General features: G+C 45.5%; 1 protein-coding gene across 4 annotated transcripts in view; it reads right to left on the bottom strand.

The window, feature by feature from the left end:
- Nucleotides 1–14,284, bottom strand: part of dclk1b (doublecortin-like kinase 1b) — a 74,761-nt gene that overhangs the window by 2,895 nt on the left and 57,582 nt on the right. For 2 of the 4 annotated variants that reach the window (XM_064302201.1, XM_064302205.1), the window contains 9 exons: nt 9,982–10,069; nt 9,427–9,596; nt 8,919–9,038; nt 7,427–7,573; nt 4,683–4,816; nt 4,227–4,304; nt 3,334–3,430; nt 2,835–2,915; nt 2,387–2,500 (listed from right to left, as the gene is read on the bottom strand). In XM_064302201.1, coding sequence (XP_064158271.1) covers nt 2,387–2,500; nt 2,835–2,915; nt 3,334–3,430; nt 4,227–4,304; nt 4,683–4,816; nt 7,427–7,573; nt 8,919–9,038; nt 9,427–9,596; nt 9,982–10,069 — 1,029 coding nt within the window. Of the gene's footprint in view, nt 1–72; nt 147–2,386; nt 2,501–2,834; nt 2,916–3,333; nt 3,431–3,563; nt 3,637–4,226; nt 4,305–4,682; nt 4,817–7,426; nt 7,574–8,918; nt 9,039–9,426; nt 9,597–9,981; nt 10,070–14,284 lie in introns of those variants that run through there. The other 2 variants (XM_064302202.1, XM_064302204.1) reach the window with 2 other exon arrangements.

Raw genomic sequence — 14,284 nt, 5'->3', positions numbered from 1 at the left:
AGAGAGGGGGTAGAGGGGGGGGGGATGGAGACTGCCAGCACGTTGCCATGGAAACACTGCGTGTTGGCATACCTTATCCAATACATCCCTGGGTGCTGGAAGAAGTCCAAAGACCCTGATCTCTGGATGGAAAAGGCGTGGTCCAGCTGAGCAGAGAGAAACGAGCGCAACTCAGTCGGATCACCTCATTAATCGACAGATTTCGCTTTTTCTCCTTCTGCCTTTTTGCTTTAAAGCTCAAAAAGGGTTCGGCCGCAATGCAGGACGGTCCCACACAGAAACGGCTGGCTAGGTGCTCTGCACCCGAGAGCGTGGCTGGCCAGCGCCAGCTGTCGAATTCCCTCTCACTGTTCAAAGATGGGAAGAACAAGCAAGGGGGGAGAAACACAAACAACTGCAAACAAAAAAAAAAAGCAAAATGGAAGATTTTCAAATAACTTTGTAATCAACACCACAATGCCAAGACCCAGAAATGTAGTTTTAGCTCAAACGCGGTTTAAGCACCCTGTGAAAAGTATTTTAACTGGATATTTATTTTAGATGTTTTTTGCGGTGGCACGCACAGGCATAAACAGACATTAATATGGTTCCATGGGCGGACTAAAGCATTCTGACTACTCCGTAACAAACTCCAAGGACACAGAAGACACCACACTTTCAACAGTAAATACGTGAAGGTTGTGCATCGTCCCTGGATTCAGACAAAGAAATAAATGGCAGAAGCGTCCGATGGAGGACGATTCTCAGTCACACACTGGGGAGGCGTCTCCCTGCGTAAAAGCACCAGCTTTGGCAGCACTCTGGGGCCACGGCTTTGAATAAACCTGGAGTTTCCCCAACAGCAGCCCCGTCTGCCAAGCTGACCAGCTCAAATGTGTGCATGAAGGCAAATACATTTCATCACCCAGGGATCCCTCCAATAACTGAAAAAGCCTGAAGAAATCATAAACTAATCTGTTAATTGGGGGAAAAAGGAAAGAATGCTGAATTACACCTTTTTTTGCTGTATTAATTAGAATCTCCAGTAAAATATTTGTGGTCTGGTTTTTATTTTTCTGTTTAAATGGTAACTTGACCACTGCCCAGTCTGTCTGCTGGCCAAACCCCTGACAACAGTGCTGACAGTCCATCGAACAGAGAGAGGAAGAGGAGGAGAGAGGCCGAAGCTAAGAGGCGCACACGGGCGGGTCTCGCGGGAGGAAGAGGATGGTGGTGCTGACGATGAAGCCTGCGAGGAGTGGGAGAGTCGACATGAGAGCCAATGAGACAGAGATGGGCGGGGCGGGGCGGGGGGCCGGCTGCAGGATGGGGGGGTTGAGGGCTGGGGGGCAGGGGCAGGGAGCAGGGGGCGGGGCTTAATGGACTCCAAACCACTCATTCACCAGCTCTGAGCATGGCCCTATCCGGAGCCCAGATAGCAAGCGGACCTGTGCCGACTCCAATCTGGCAGTGCCGACTTCGGGCCAGAACCGGCACAGATCCGGCCCCGAACCGCTTGCTATCTGGGGAGGGAGCTACTCTGCAAAGACTATCCACCTGTTCGGGCCTTTCTTACACATCACGGGCCCTTCAATACAACCCAAAAAAAACCCACAAACAAAAATCACTTCCTCTGAGAGAGAGACAATGACGGATTTTGGAGAACAAAGGGAAGGCTGATCTGAAACAGCACTGACATTACACTCACATCCCCAAGCAGTTCCGCACTGATTCAAATCACAGACTATCAGAAGCATTTCTAACTGATTAAAACATCCTCAAATCCACATTAAAGCAGTCCATACTAAGTACACAAACCTACTGCTGATCAGTAATTCCAAGTCTGATCGAGGATTAGCTGTCTGAAGAAACAGACAGCATGCATGTACTCATCAGTGACATGCATGAGCAGATCCACACCAATTTTTAATGTAAAGTTAGTGACTACTATAAAGTACAATATGAAAGAATCTAGTCCTGAATATTGATGAATATCAGTGGTTCTTTACAAATTGTCAGTAACATGCAGAAATCTTACTGTGTGTGTATGCATATACTGTATATGACTGTGTGTGTGTGTGCATGCAGTTTTCTTCACATGGAGAGTAGTCACTGTGTGGAATAGCTTGCCAGGTCACGTAGTAGAGGCAGAAACTTCTGGGGGTTTTCAAGAGCAGGCTTGATACGGCGCCAGATACTATCTAGTGTGTAAATGATATAAGGGCAATTATGAGCACTAGGTACCCTTCAGTGGCGAGCATAGTTGGACTGAATGCCCTGTTCTCATCATTATGCTACAGTATGTAATGCCATATCATGTCATATGTTATGCTATGTTATGTCATGTCGTATGTCATGTCATTATAAGTGTGCATGTGTAAGCATGTGCACGTGCGGCAGGACTTACGGTAATGACAGACACCCCGGCCGTGGTGCTGTTGGGTTTGGGGCCGGTGTTGAAGTGCTTCTTGATTTTCCCGGCCACGGAGAGCTGGTGCTCGTTCTCCGGCAGGCCGTCATCCTGGGAGAGAGAGGGGGGAGAAGGAGGAGGCCCGGGTTCGAATCACGGCTGGAAACACCCGGACCGACACGCCCTGCTTTCTGCACGCCATCCACACGCTCTACGTGCATCGGACAGGCCACTACGTAACTCTCCTTTCTGACAGCTCAGGAGAGGGGTAAGGTTATTAGGCTGTGCAGCCAGGAGGAGGAGATTTATTTTATTTATTTTTTTACAGACTATTGACAGAATAATAAACTGTACCAGTATCGCACTGTATCACCTGACGTTTATTCTAGAATCTCTAGAAGCATCTTTAGCAGGTGTGCTCCAGCAGCGAGCAGAGGGCACTCACATTGACCCAGGGATGGTCCAGCACTTGCAGAGCGGAGTATCTCTGATCCACATCCACCTGCAGCATGGATGTGATGAGCTCCTGTAGAGGTGGAGGGAGAAACACACTCATTATCAGGACACAGTACACCGAACACGCACGCATGCACACACACACACATTCTCAGAACACAGAACAAAGACACAAACAAACACACACCCACGCACGCACGCGCACACACACACACATTCTCGGAACACAGGAAACACAAACTCAGAATGGAATAATCTCTCCAAACAAGCCGAGGCTCCAATCAGGATGCTACAGTGACTCATTCCCCATTTCTGAGTGCCCATATTCTGAGAAACACTAATTCAGTCACACAAACAAACACACATGCGCAGACAGACACATGCACACACACACACACACACACACGCGCAGACAGGCACACACACACACACGCGCGCACACAGGCACACACACACACACACGCATGCACAGACACACACACACACACCTTAGCAGAGTCTGAAATATTGTCCCAGTATGGCACAGGAAAATCAAGCTGTCCCATCAAAATCTGGTCAAAGAGGGCTTCTTGATCTTCACTGCTTCTGCAGGAAAAAAAAGAAGAAAAAAAAACATTCATAATTTTCAACACTTTTCTATAATTGCAGCATTAGATCTGTAAATAGCACGTCAGTTTTAATGACATGCTAGTCAAGTGGCTCTTGACTGACACTTAACTCAAGTAGCAAACAGACCAAGAGACAGCGATCCGGGGTTGTGTCATTGGACACCCGCCAGCAGTACTGCAGTGCTGCATACACCCAAGTGGGGGACAAGATTATCATTATTATTCTACCCATTTCTTCTGTGGGTGTCCTAGCCAAGGGCTCAATAACAACTGAGGCAAGGACTGATTAACTTCAGACAGAATGAAAAGAATAAATAATTAATGTTAAAGACAAGAAAACTAATGTTTCTTGGAGCATATAAACAATACTATCCAGAAAACAAATAAAAATCAAACATCAGGAGTAGGCAAGTCAACAATTCAGTAATTCCTTTAGCAAAATGACTTATACATCAAGCTAACTTTAGCCGCAACATAATGAAAAAAGAGAGAGAGAGGTAATGTCTTGGGGTGGTCAACAAACTGACATCGAAGCCCATCTAGAGACAAGTGCAGGAAATGAGCCAGACACACACTCTGTATAGAACACACAGGGGACTTGTTTCTGACAAGGCCCTACACAAATATATATTAATAAACAAATAAAGGAAATTAATCCAGCGTATTTATCAAAATATTCACACCCACAAGTCTCTCCACTCTTGTATCGACACGGTCTTGGTGAATGAGGGAGAGGGTAACTGGCAAACTCAGTAAAGGTAACTGCCACGTACCCGCGGAAAGGAGGGAACCCGCACAGCAGGATGTAGGTGATGACACCCGCAGCCCAGATGTCCACCTTCAGGCCGTACCTGTGAGGGGAGAGTCAGAAGGGTGTCTAAACAGGAAGTTGATGCGTAGAGACAGGAAGGGAGCATGGGGCCTCTGTGAATCTGTGACCAGACTTCAGCTGACCCCTCATCAGCCTCGAAACCACTTTCTCCCTTTCCATTTACACCCCCCCCACCCAAAACAAAAAGCATTTTCAATATATATCAATTTCAGATTAATACGTCCTCTGTCCTTCTTCCCAACCCACTGCCCAATGGTCCTCTGAATGTACAAATTATTCATTCATACATTGATATTTTTTCCTTCATTAATAGCATGCAAATCTCAAGTGTTTTCGCTTCATAATAGAAACCAGCACTGCACTGCATCACATGACACCCGGAGTCCTGTGCACTCACCCAGTCTCGGCGATGATCTCTGGTGCTACATACGTAGGGGTCCCACACACCGTGTAAAGGGGGCCGTCTACGAGCGTGGCCAGGCCAAAATCTCCCAGCTTCAGGGACTTGCTACCGTCTTGGTGTTCATAAACCTGGAACCCAAAGCAAAACACCCGAATGGAGAACATCGTTCATCATCTCCTGTTCATAAATGAAAAATTCACAAATCGTATAGAGTTCTTAATTAATTTGGCACATTAACTTTTCCACAGCATCTTACAAGGCCAACATTTTATGACATTAACTGCATCGCTAACAGGTATAACAATAATGGAGGGACAAAGAAGGCACAATTGCTGGGTCTTCAGTCAAAGTAAACCTCGGGGTACTCACATTGAAGATTCTATATAATGTTTAGGGATGGTATTGCCCAATCAGTGCATACATTTGTATACCAGTGCAGAGACTAGTTTTATCAGTGCATGAAAACTGCTGGATTCTGTACACTGGAGGGCTGGGTTACATAACATAATGTTCCACTGAGCCTTAAAAGGCCTCTTCACTTATTGCAACTGGAAAGACTAGAATTAATGATTTCTGAAAACATGCTCCCAGCCACAAGCAATTATCCCCCGTGAGACTATATCGACAGTATGAAAGCTACCACGCGACGCACTAATCAAAGTGCAGACTTGATTTTTGCCCAAAGGGCAATGGGACAGGCTACGGGGTGCCAACAGCGGTAGTTCAGTCAGGCAGTATTTCAAAGGAAGACACAACGAGAAAAGGACGAAATGTACAGGGCCTGCAACAGAGGCTTACCGTAGCTGTGGGGCTAGGAAATCGCTATTTCCTCCAAATGATTAAAAGAGACCATGTAAGGGAGCGAACCCTCCGTTCCTGCTGGGATTCTATTTTTTTTAAACGATCGGGTTTTATTTGTGTATCATATCTGCTTACGGTAGCGATTGTTTGGCGCGAGTACGCCGCTTTCATACATGTAGTAAGCACCATTTATGTTGGCCGGTTTGTCAACTCAAACAAATTCGCTACTGAGCATCTGCTCACCACCATAATGTACTGCAAGTAACTTAAACATACACATCTATTTTCAACCATTAAATTGATTTATTAGTATACCACGTTAAATAAACAAAAGGTTAGGAGCTGCTACCAACCGTCGTTTGTTCCGTTTGTTCCAAATTCAAACTGGAATGACGTCATCGGAACGTCGCGATTCTGTGCAATTTTATTGGAAGTGCTGGACAAGACGACTGGGCTATTTTAGACGGGGGGAGACCATAGTGTATTCGGTAATATTTTCTCGTACCCAATTAGATTCGATTAGTATAGTAATAATTGGATATAAAGTAGGACCTGATTAATATATGTATAATGATATCTATGTGTGAAAATATATACTGTCATTTCTTCTGAGATAATTGAATATTGTATGGAAATGGTATAGTCCGATTAACGGTAGCAGGTCATTTGCTCTGAGTAGTGGCTGGCAGTAGGTGGGTGTAATTGAATGAGTATAATTGATGTGCTGATTCTTATGTAGGCTATGTATATATGTGTGTATATATATATATATATATATACACATACATACATACATACATAAGAATCAGCAAATCAATTAGGCCTATATTCATTCAGTTACAATTATACATTCAATTATACATAATGTTTGTATAATAGTTGGGGACATTTTTGTAAATAAAACACCCTACTTTAGTTGCATAAGTATGAGTCCGATCTCTAAAGATCAGTTGATGTGACTCTTCAAAAGTATGTTTATTTGGGGGGGGTGGGGGGTGGAAGGGGGTGTCTGTCATATTAAAAAGCCGCCAGGAGCATTCAGTTTTATGTTCAGAAACACAGATGATCGCTGTTCATCCGGCACTTTTTGAACCTATGACTCACTCCCCTCTCCCCTCGGCACGGGTGAGATCACATCTCAAACCGAATTTAGAAGTCGGCCCGCGGAGCGACGCTCGCTCGCACATCTGGGTGTTTCGTAAGCGGACGCGGTGGGCGGCACTTCCGCGTCGACCCCTCGCGAGCGGGCGAGAGCGGCGAGGCGCGCGATTCGCCCGGCGGCGAGAGAAGCTTCCGGCTGGGAGCGGTACGAGCCGGGGCCGCCCGGGCCTCCGAGCTAAATCAGCGCTCAGAAAAGAGCAATGAGTCAGCCCTCCATTCCAGCGCTCTCCTCAATGAGATCTTACTGAGGCCAGGGCAGGAAGCACACTATTTCAGAGCCTGCGTCGCCAGGGCAGTGAAGTGACTGAGTCACTCGCTTTGTAGTGGAGTAACCCTCAGCAAAAAAAAAAAGCCTGCCTCCATTCAGGATGGTAATCTGACTCACTCCTCATTTATAAGCGCTCGTATTCTGAGAAACATTCAACTCGCACACGTACGCACACACACACACACACACACACACAAACACACAAAATGTTTGTGCATACACATAAACACACACAAACATACAGAGTTACACACATGAAGACACACAGACACACAAATGATGTTCAAAAAATTGCATATGGGCATACATACAAACCGTATAAATTTGAACACATGCACACGCTTGCACACACGCACACAGGTGCGCACACACACACATGCACGCACACGCAAAACCACATAAAAACACACACACACAAACAGATACACACACACACACAATCAAACAAACAAACAGACACACACACCCCAAACAAACCAGCAAACAGACACACACACACGGCACTCACCAGAAGGTTCTCTGGTTTGATGTCACGGTGGACTATGTTAAGGCTGTGCAGGTATTTGATAGCGCTGGCTAGGTTGTACAGCATGCCGTTGGCATCGCGCTCGGTGTACTTGCTGGTAGAGGTGATGGCATCGAAGAGGTCACCCCCCTTTGGACAAACAAATAGAGAAAGGGCCGTCAAACACCATCGCAGGGAACTGATACAATCCAACCAAAAGTGCCAAACAACAACACCAACACGTTACACAGTACTAAAATATACAGTACTATGTGCTTATTTCCAACCCTGGCTATCATAGCTATCATATGTTCTGTTCTATCGCAATTAATTAGGTTTGATTATGCCCATCGTTGGATGTCTGTTAATTTGCTTTCTCCTGTAAATGCTTACTATGCGGCCCATAGCTTTTCTCTATACAAAAATGGAGCCGTTCAATTTCACTGAAATTTAATGTTTACTGTATGATGACACAGGGCAGGAGGTGGTATAATCCAGACTGCTTTGAATATGGCAACACTAAGATTCATTCATAAACAGAGCTTTTAGAGAGACCTTCCAGAAGTGAGCACTGTTAAATATTTTCACCCTTTTATTCTAAAAGACCGCATTCTCAGACATGTATTTTAAAAAATGTTGATGATTCAAGATGCTGTCAAAGGGCTGAGAAATGTTGCACATCGGTGGCTTGTGACGCTTATTAAAATCCCTCTACACAGAACAAATTGGAGAAGAGGCTCAAAATGGAGACTCTTCTCAACAGGGGACTCCTCTTGTCTGAGGAACGGTCATTAAAAAGGAAGGTGGGAGGGGGGAGATGTGAAAAGGTGAGCCTTTTAAGAACAGAAATCCATTTTTCTCCACTCCAACTATTTCCGTATTAAAAAAAACAAAAAATATTGAAGGTACAGCACGTTCAGTATGAACAAATGAGCAATGATTAGTCATGGACCAAGCTACGTGCAGCTGTCAGCACATCCTTGTTCCTGCACATCTACTGACGCAGAACGAACACACACCTTTTCAAAACTTCAAATCATAACTCCCCGAACACAGCCTCGCTGAACCTAACACTCTCAGAGCATTTGCTGAACTAGCCAGTTCTTAACTACCGGGGCAAAATTGATGTTATAGCTCTTTCGCTATCGGCTTTTTTAATGAATGCCCCTTTATTATGGCTCAAGGGCACGGAGATAATTATTACTGCATTGGTTTACACAGTGGAATATTTTCTCGATAGTGCGTCAGCCAAATTAAATTAACGTACGTAGTCAAACAAGTTTAGCAGAAATAATAAAATGGACATGAGTAAAAACAGAAAGCGCAGTAAAAAAAAAACAGAACGATCAGTGACTGAGCACCGTGCCCGTGGGGTCAGGTAAGGCTGGAAGGTGAGCACACAAGCCGGATGAAAGCTAGCGGAGGGAAACGGATCAGGGTCAGAGCGTGAGCGCTTTGGCCCTCGCAGATCGCAGCCGCCGCGGTGTGCGCTAACCTTGACCAGCTCCATGACCAGGTAGAGCTCGCTGTAGGTGTCCATCTCCTCGATCAGCAGCACGATGTTGGGGTGCTTCACCCGTCTGAGGATGGACACCTCGTTCTGGATCATGTGTTCCTGGGGAAGAGAATACAGCTTTGCCATATTGCACAGGTAACCACGGTTTCCCCTTATTTATCACCCCCTCCCCAATGTCTCACTTCAACTTGCAAATGGCCACTCAAAAAGTGATGGGGGAGTGAGGTCATGAGCCCCACAATGGGTGGGGCTACAACGAAAACCAATCAAATGGCTTTGGTCTCCAGAGCAAAGCAGAATGATTGGTTCAAAACAGCGAGTCACTGATTGCAAACAGTAGCCTCTCCCATTTATGGTCTCAGGAAGCCTCACTGCAACCAATTGCAACCATTGGCCACCGCCACCTCCCGAGGCATTCTCAACCAATTGAAGAAGGGCTGCGCACTTCCCCAAAAAACAAGCAGTGGCCTGTGCTGCAGGGTCCTACCTTTCCTCTGCATTTTCCTTTGTTGATGATCTTCAGGGCGTACTCCCTGCCGGTGGACCTCTCCACGCACTCGCGCACCACCGCGAAGTTTCCGTCCCCGATCGTCCGGCCCACTTTGTAGCGCTCTGCGATGGAGACGGGCACCTGGGGGTACTCGTCCATCAGCTCCGCTGCAATGAGGGGCGCGGGGGAGACGGTTACCGGTTAAATGTCCGCCAGTCCTTTTCGGAATAATAATTCACATATGACTGTGCTTCGGCCCCTCGACCAAACTTGACCAGGCGATAGAATCCTCAGATTACATGTCAATCACTTTTTAAACTCCGTGTTAAAAGCTTTGCATGGAATAATGCCAGTTTCAAATTCCATGTTGCTGAATTGCAGATAATAGCCTCTTCGACCAAGTCCTACAGAGTTGATCAACACAGCTCAGACTTCATCTCCATCGGCTATTGAGGTCAATTCTATTCCAATCCAGTCAGTTGAGCTGAAAATTCAGAAACTGAAATCCTCACTGAGCATTATGGGAATATTTCAAATAATTCAGCACCGTACCTTCACTTCCTGCTCCGTCCCCTTCGTCCATGGAGCTGCAGACTTTGGTGGAAGCCAGGGACAGCGAGGACCCACTGTGCTGGGAGCCCTGGGGGGTAAAAGGGGGGGGGGCAAAGTGTTACAGGAGAGGTTAACCGGGTCACTACTCAGTCTTTTCAATGCAGAGGAATAGGGTAATTATCAAAGCAACATTATTTATATTCTAGAGAAGACATTGTTCATCCATCCCGTCCATTGAAGGCAGCCACTTAGCATTTCAAAAAGCTCCATTGCTTTTAAGTGGCATATTTTTAACCCACTTAGAAACAGACACACACTGTAAGAGGAAGTGCGAAAGGGTGTTACACAAGCACTCTCGCATCCGATTGCCATAACGGCGCAGACGGTCGAAGGTAACGGGAGCGAGCGGGAATCTGCATTGGCTTTGGTTTCTGACCGCGGCGGCTATCGTCAGAGCCATTCGAATTCGAGTTCTACTGAGCGAAAACGCATTTCTGCACAGAGCCTTTTCTCATTGGCTGCCGGCAGCTCGAGCGTTCCGTGGGTTCTACCACGCGACGGAGTCATGACCCGTGAGACTGACAGGTGTGGAGAGGCTCAGAGAGCAGCGGGAAGCCGCTGAAAAAGAGAAACGTATGTGACTGAGGCGCCTGTTAGCGCTTATATAACCGGGTTTCTTTATGCTCCAGTTATGTAAAAGGGAAAAAAAATGAATGCATAAACACAACATTCTCTCTCCATGAAATAAATAAATAAATAAATAAAAATAAAAAATAAAAATACCGCCAGCCGTGGTAAATTAGGGTGACTGGCACCTCCCCTATGTGTCTGTCGCAATTGGTTCACTGTTCTCAACCTCACTCACCGCTAAGGGATCGCACCGAAGGTAATAAAACCTCTGTTTCTATGGTAACAGTTTAAGCATGAGGCATTAATAATACCTGCATGGCACAGAGCAGGCAGGTTTGGGGCCATGCCTGGAAATGCATCATGTGCCCAACCGACTTTCCCAAATAAGGACACTACTTCCTGTTTTGCTGAAAACTGCGGTGTGCTTTTCTGTTGGTGAGCATTCTGGATAGATCTAAACATTTTGTTACATCTGACCAATGCAAACTGAGTGTGACAGGACTTCAATACAATGCACATTGATGTAAAACATCTTTTTTTTTTTTAATCACAAAGAATAAATAAAATTAAATACAGAATATGAGCAATTATAAATTCAACACTGCATTACCATCTTCTGTAAATTAGAGGCTAAAAATGAGAGTCAGGCCCCACTGTATTACCTAACACTGCCCTGTACTTCCATTTAGAACAGCTGACAGGAACTTACCTGCCCCAGGCAGGCTGGGACATATTAATGGAAATAGACACACATAAGAGAAGCATTTCAGGCACAATCTGTGCGACAAGCACACACCAGTAATAATGCATAGGAATAATGTGTATAAAAACATTTTCATCTTAGAAATCGTATTCCAATCCCACTCATAAGGAAACTTCACTCTCTCACTGTCCATATGGTCCCTTTCTGTCTGAAGTGGGTGGAATGGCATCTAAGCTCCTGATATGGTCTTGATCCTACTGTAAACTACTGTACGAGATGAGAGGAGAGAGAAATCTTGGCCTGCTCTTTGGTGACCCATTTACACACTTGCCCTGGAAAAGGAGGGGCTAGGATGGAGAAAGGTTTTGCATACCAATCTCTGAGACCCCCCCCCCTCAGAGAAACAACAGGACAACTCAGTAAGACGTTAAGCTCTTCAGAATGGATCCTTTGAGAATGACATACATTTTGAAAGTAAACATTCAAAAGAATCAATTCCAAGACTGCAGAACTGACTTGATTCCGGTCAAGTGAAAAAACGTAAGTGCATTTCCATTCGCCCTTTACTTGATTTTGTAATCATGCTAGTTGCTTAGATACTAACCGCACATAACCCAGATCATATAAGGACAGGTCACATGACCCAACAAAGAATCAGACAGGAGTTACGGATTCTGAGGTCATAATCATAATTGTGTCCTGTGCTTACACGCTTGCCCAGCTAAGAAACTGGGGCACGCTCTTGACATGCAGCACATAAAAATGCTTCCCACAGCGAGCACAGCGAATGCATCCATCTGTGAAATCACCACTGGAGATAACGTTCGGCTCCAGTTGGACATGAATAATAGAAACAGGGATGTTAAATACAGCCGCAGGTTCAACGGGGGTAGAACATCCTCACCCTCCCCCACCAACAGGAACCTACGCCCCCCTCTGACTGCACCCCTGAGCCCTGCCCAAGAAGAATTAACTATATTCAAGTTATTTCAAATGTTTCATTATATTCTCAATATAAGTTGAGCGTTGTTAGCTCAGCAGTACAAACAAAGTAGCTCAGCGTTGCTCTTTTTTTTCAGTCTGTTACTTCCTGTTGCGGGTATTATCCAAGAACAAAGCCCGGCAGTTCACGGAAAGCAGCCCTCGTTTATACACCAAAGGCGCTGGCATTTCACAGACGGGAACGGTTCCTATTTTCGGTGGTGGGAAATTAGACTTTGAAATCAGCCATTCTTCAGAGGAACGCTTTGAGGTGTCACGGCGACCCGATGCTGCGTGAGGTCGGAAACAGACGGAGAACGGCGGCTTTTTCTGCCGCAGGACGGGGGTTGGAAAAATAAAAATTGCCGGCAAAATGAATTTAATCAAAACAAAGCTTTGAATGAGGTTACAGCCTTGTATTTAAGTGTGGTTATTTAGGGATGAACGGACAGCCAGACAAATTTACCGAGCTTAAGTTTGGGCAGTGACATTTTCACAACTCAAATCTCACACAAAGAGAGTACTCTAAATACTTCACACCCTGGGCTTTCAATAAGGAGTCCTTGAAGGTACTGTAGGGGGTCCTTGGCCAGACTTGAAATTCAATGACTATATAGATTTGGGGAAATATTTCAAAACTTTATTTAATAACCTTTTTAACTTATGGTGGGGTCCCCTGGATGCCTTTGAGCCAGGTTGGGGGGGGGTCCCTGAATCAGTAAAGGTTGAAAACCCCTGCTTTAGAATACTCCAAAATGCATTTTTAATGCTTTTTAAAATTAAATATATAAATCTGTTCAACGGGCGTTATGCATTGTCAGTGCGACAGCATAAAGCATCTAAAAGTTGGAGTACTGATCTGACTCCGAGATGCTTTATGAATACAAACCTTGATCACCATTGTTTTAAAACTATACTAAATGCGACACCTCAGAGTCAATTGATAATAATAAACAACACAAGAATTACACAATACTGAGTATGCATAGCAAGAACTGTGAAATTACAATATCAATTTATTTATCTGGAAGCTTTTTTTGTGATTTAGTTCCAACTCAATTATAACAAACACCACCACGTGTACATAAGCAAGATAACCCCAAACAGCAGAACAAGGCGCAGTGGGAAAGGCTGCTGAGAAAATTCACCGATTCAGAGATGTAAGTTATTTTTCATTTTTGAACGGTGGGGCTCAGGGGTGTAAGTTTGGGGAAATGCGGCTTACACAGAAGCGCTTGTGGCATTAAGAGCACAGCCAGTATACATTCCGGAACAGATTTCTCCGGAGTTCTGCCAGGGTCTTTACAGCAGGTTACTGCAACGTGTCAAACGCAGGAACAATACAGTAAGCCAGCCAGAAATATGCTTTCTGACAAATGCACAGCGCAATAGAGCAAATGTGTCGGTTTGAGAGAGGAGACTCGCCATACTTTCTATGCTCTGTCTGTGGCACACAGGAGCCGGAGTGTCTTATGGCCACACACACACACACACACACAACTCGCCTTTCAGTTTGATTTCTAATTATGCTGCCCCCTCACAACACCAGTGAGTGAAATCATAGCGGGCATTATCTCATCGTCAAAGTCCTCGGGGGGTGGGTGACGAGCCTGTCAGTGACACAGTGCTGAGTGGGTGAGCTGGGGGGCGGAGCTACTCAGCCCTAGCTTTCCACCCACCTGAAACCCAGCAGCAACCCAGCAACACCAGGGCAGCCCCTCCCCCTGCCCTGGGTCTCAGATACAGAGAATACCAGAGGAGGGTTCGTCACTACCCAACAACACTGTCTTAATCACACACACACACACATACACACACCCATACGCACGCATGCACACACACAAAAACATACACCCATAAGCACACACACATACACAGTCAGTCAGTCAGTCACACATACATACATACACGCATGCACACACACACATACACCCACACACACACACACAGCCACACACACATACACCCACCCACATATATACACAAACA

Source organism: Anguilla rostrata, chromosome 12 (genome assembly GCF_018555375.3).
Source record: "Anguilla rostrata isolate EN2019 chromosome 12, ASM1855537v3, whole genome shotgun sequence".
Taxonomy (NCBI): Eukaryota; Metazoa; Chordata; class Actinopteri; order Anguilliformes; family Anguillidae; genus Anguilla; species Anguilla rostrata.
Note: the sequence above shows the minus strand (reverse complement) of the source record. Positions and strands in the feature narration are given on the sequence as shown.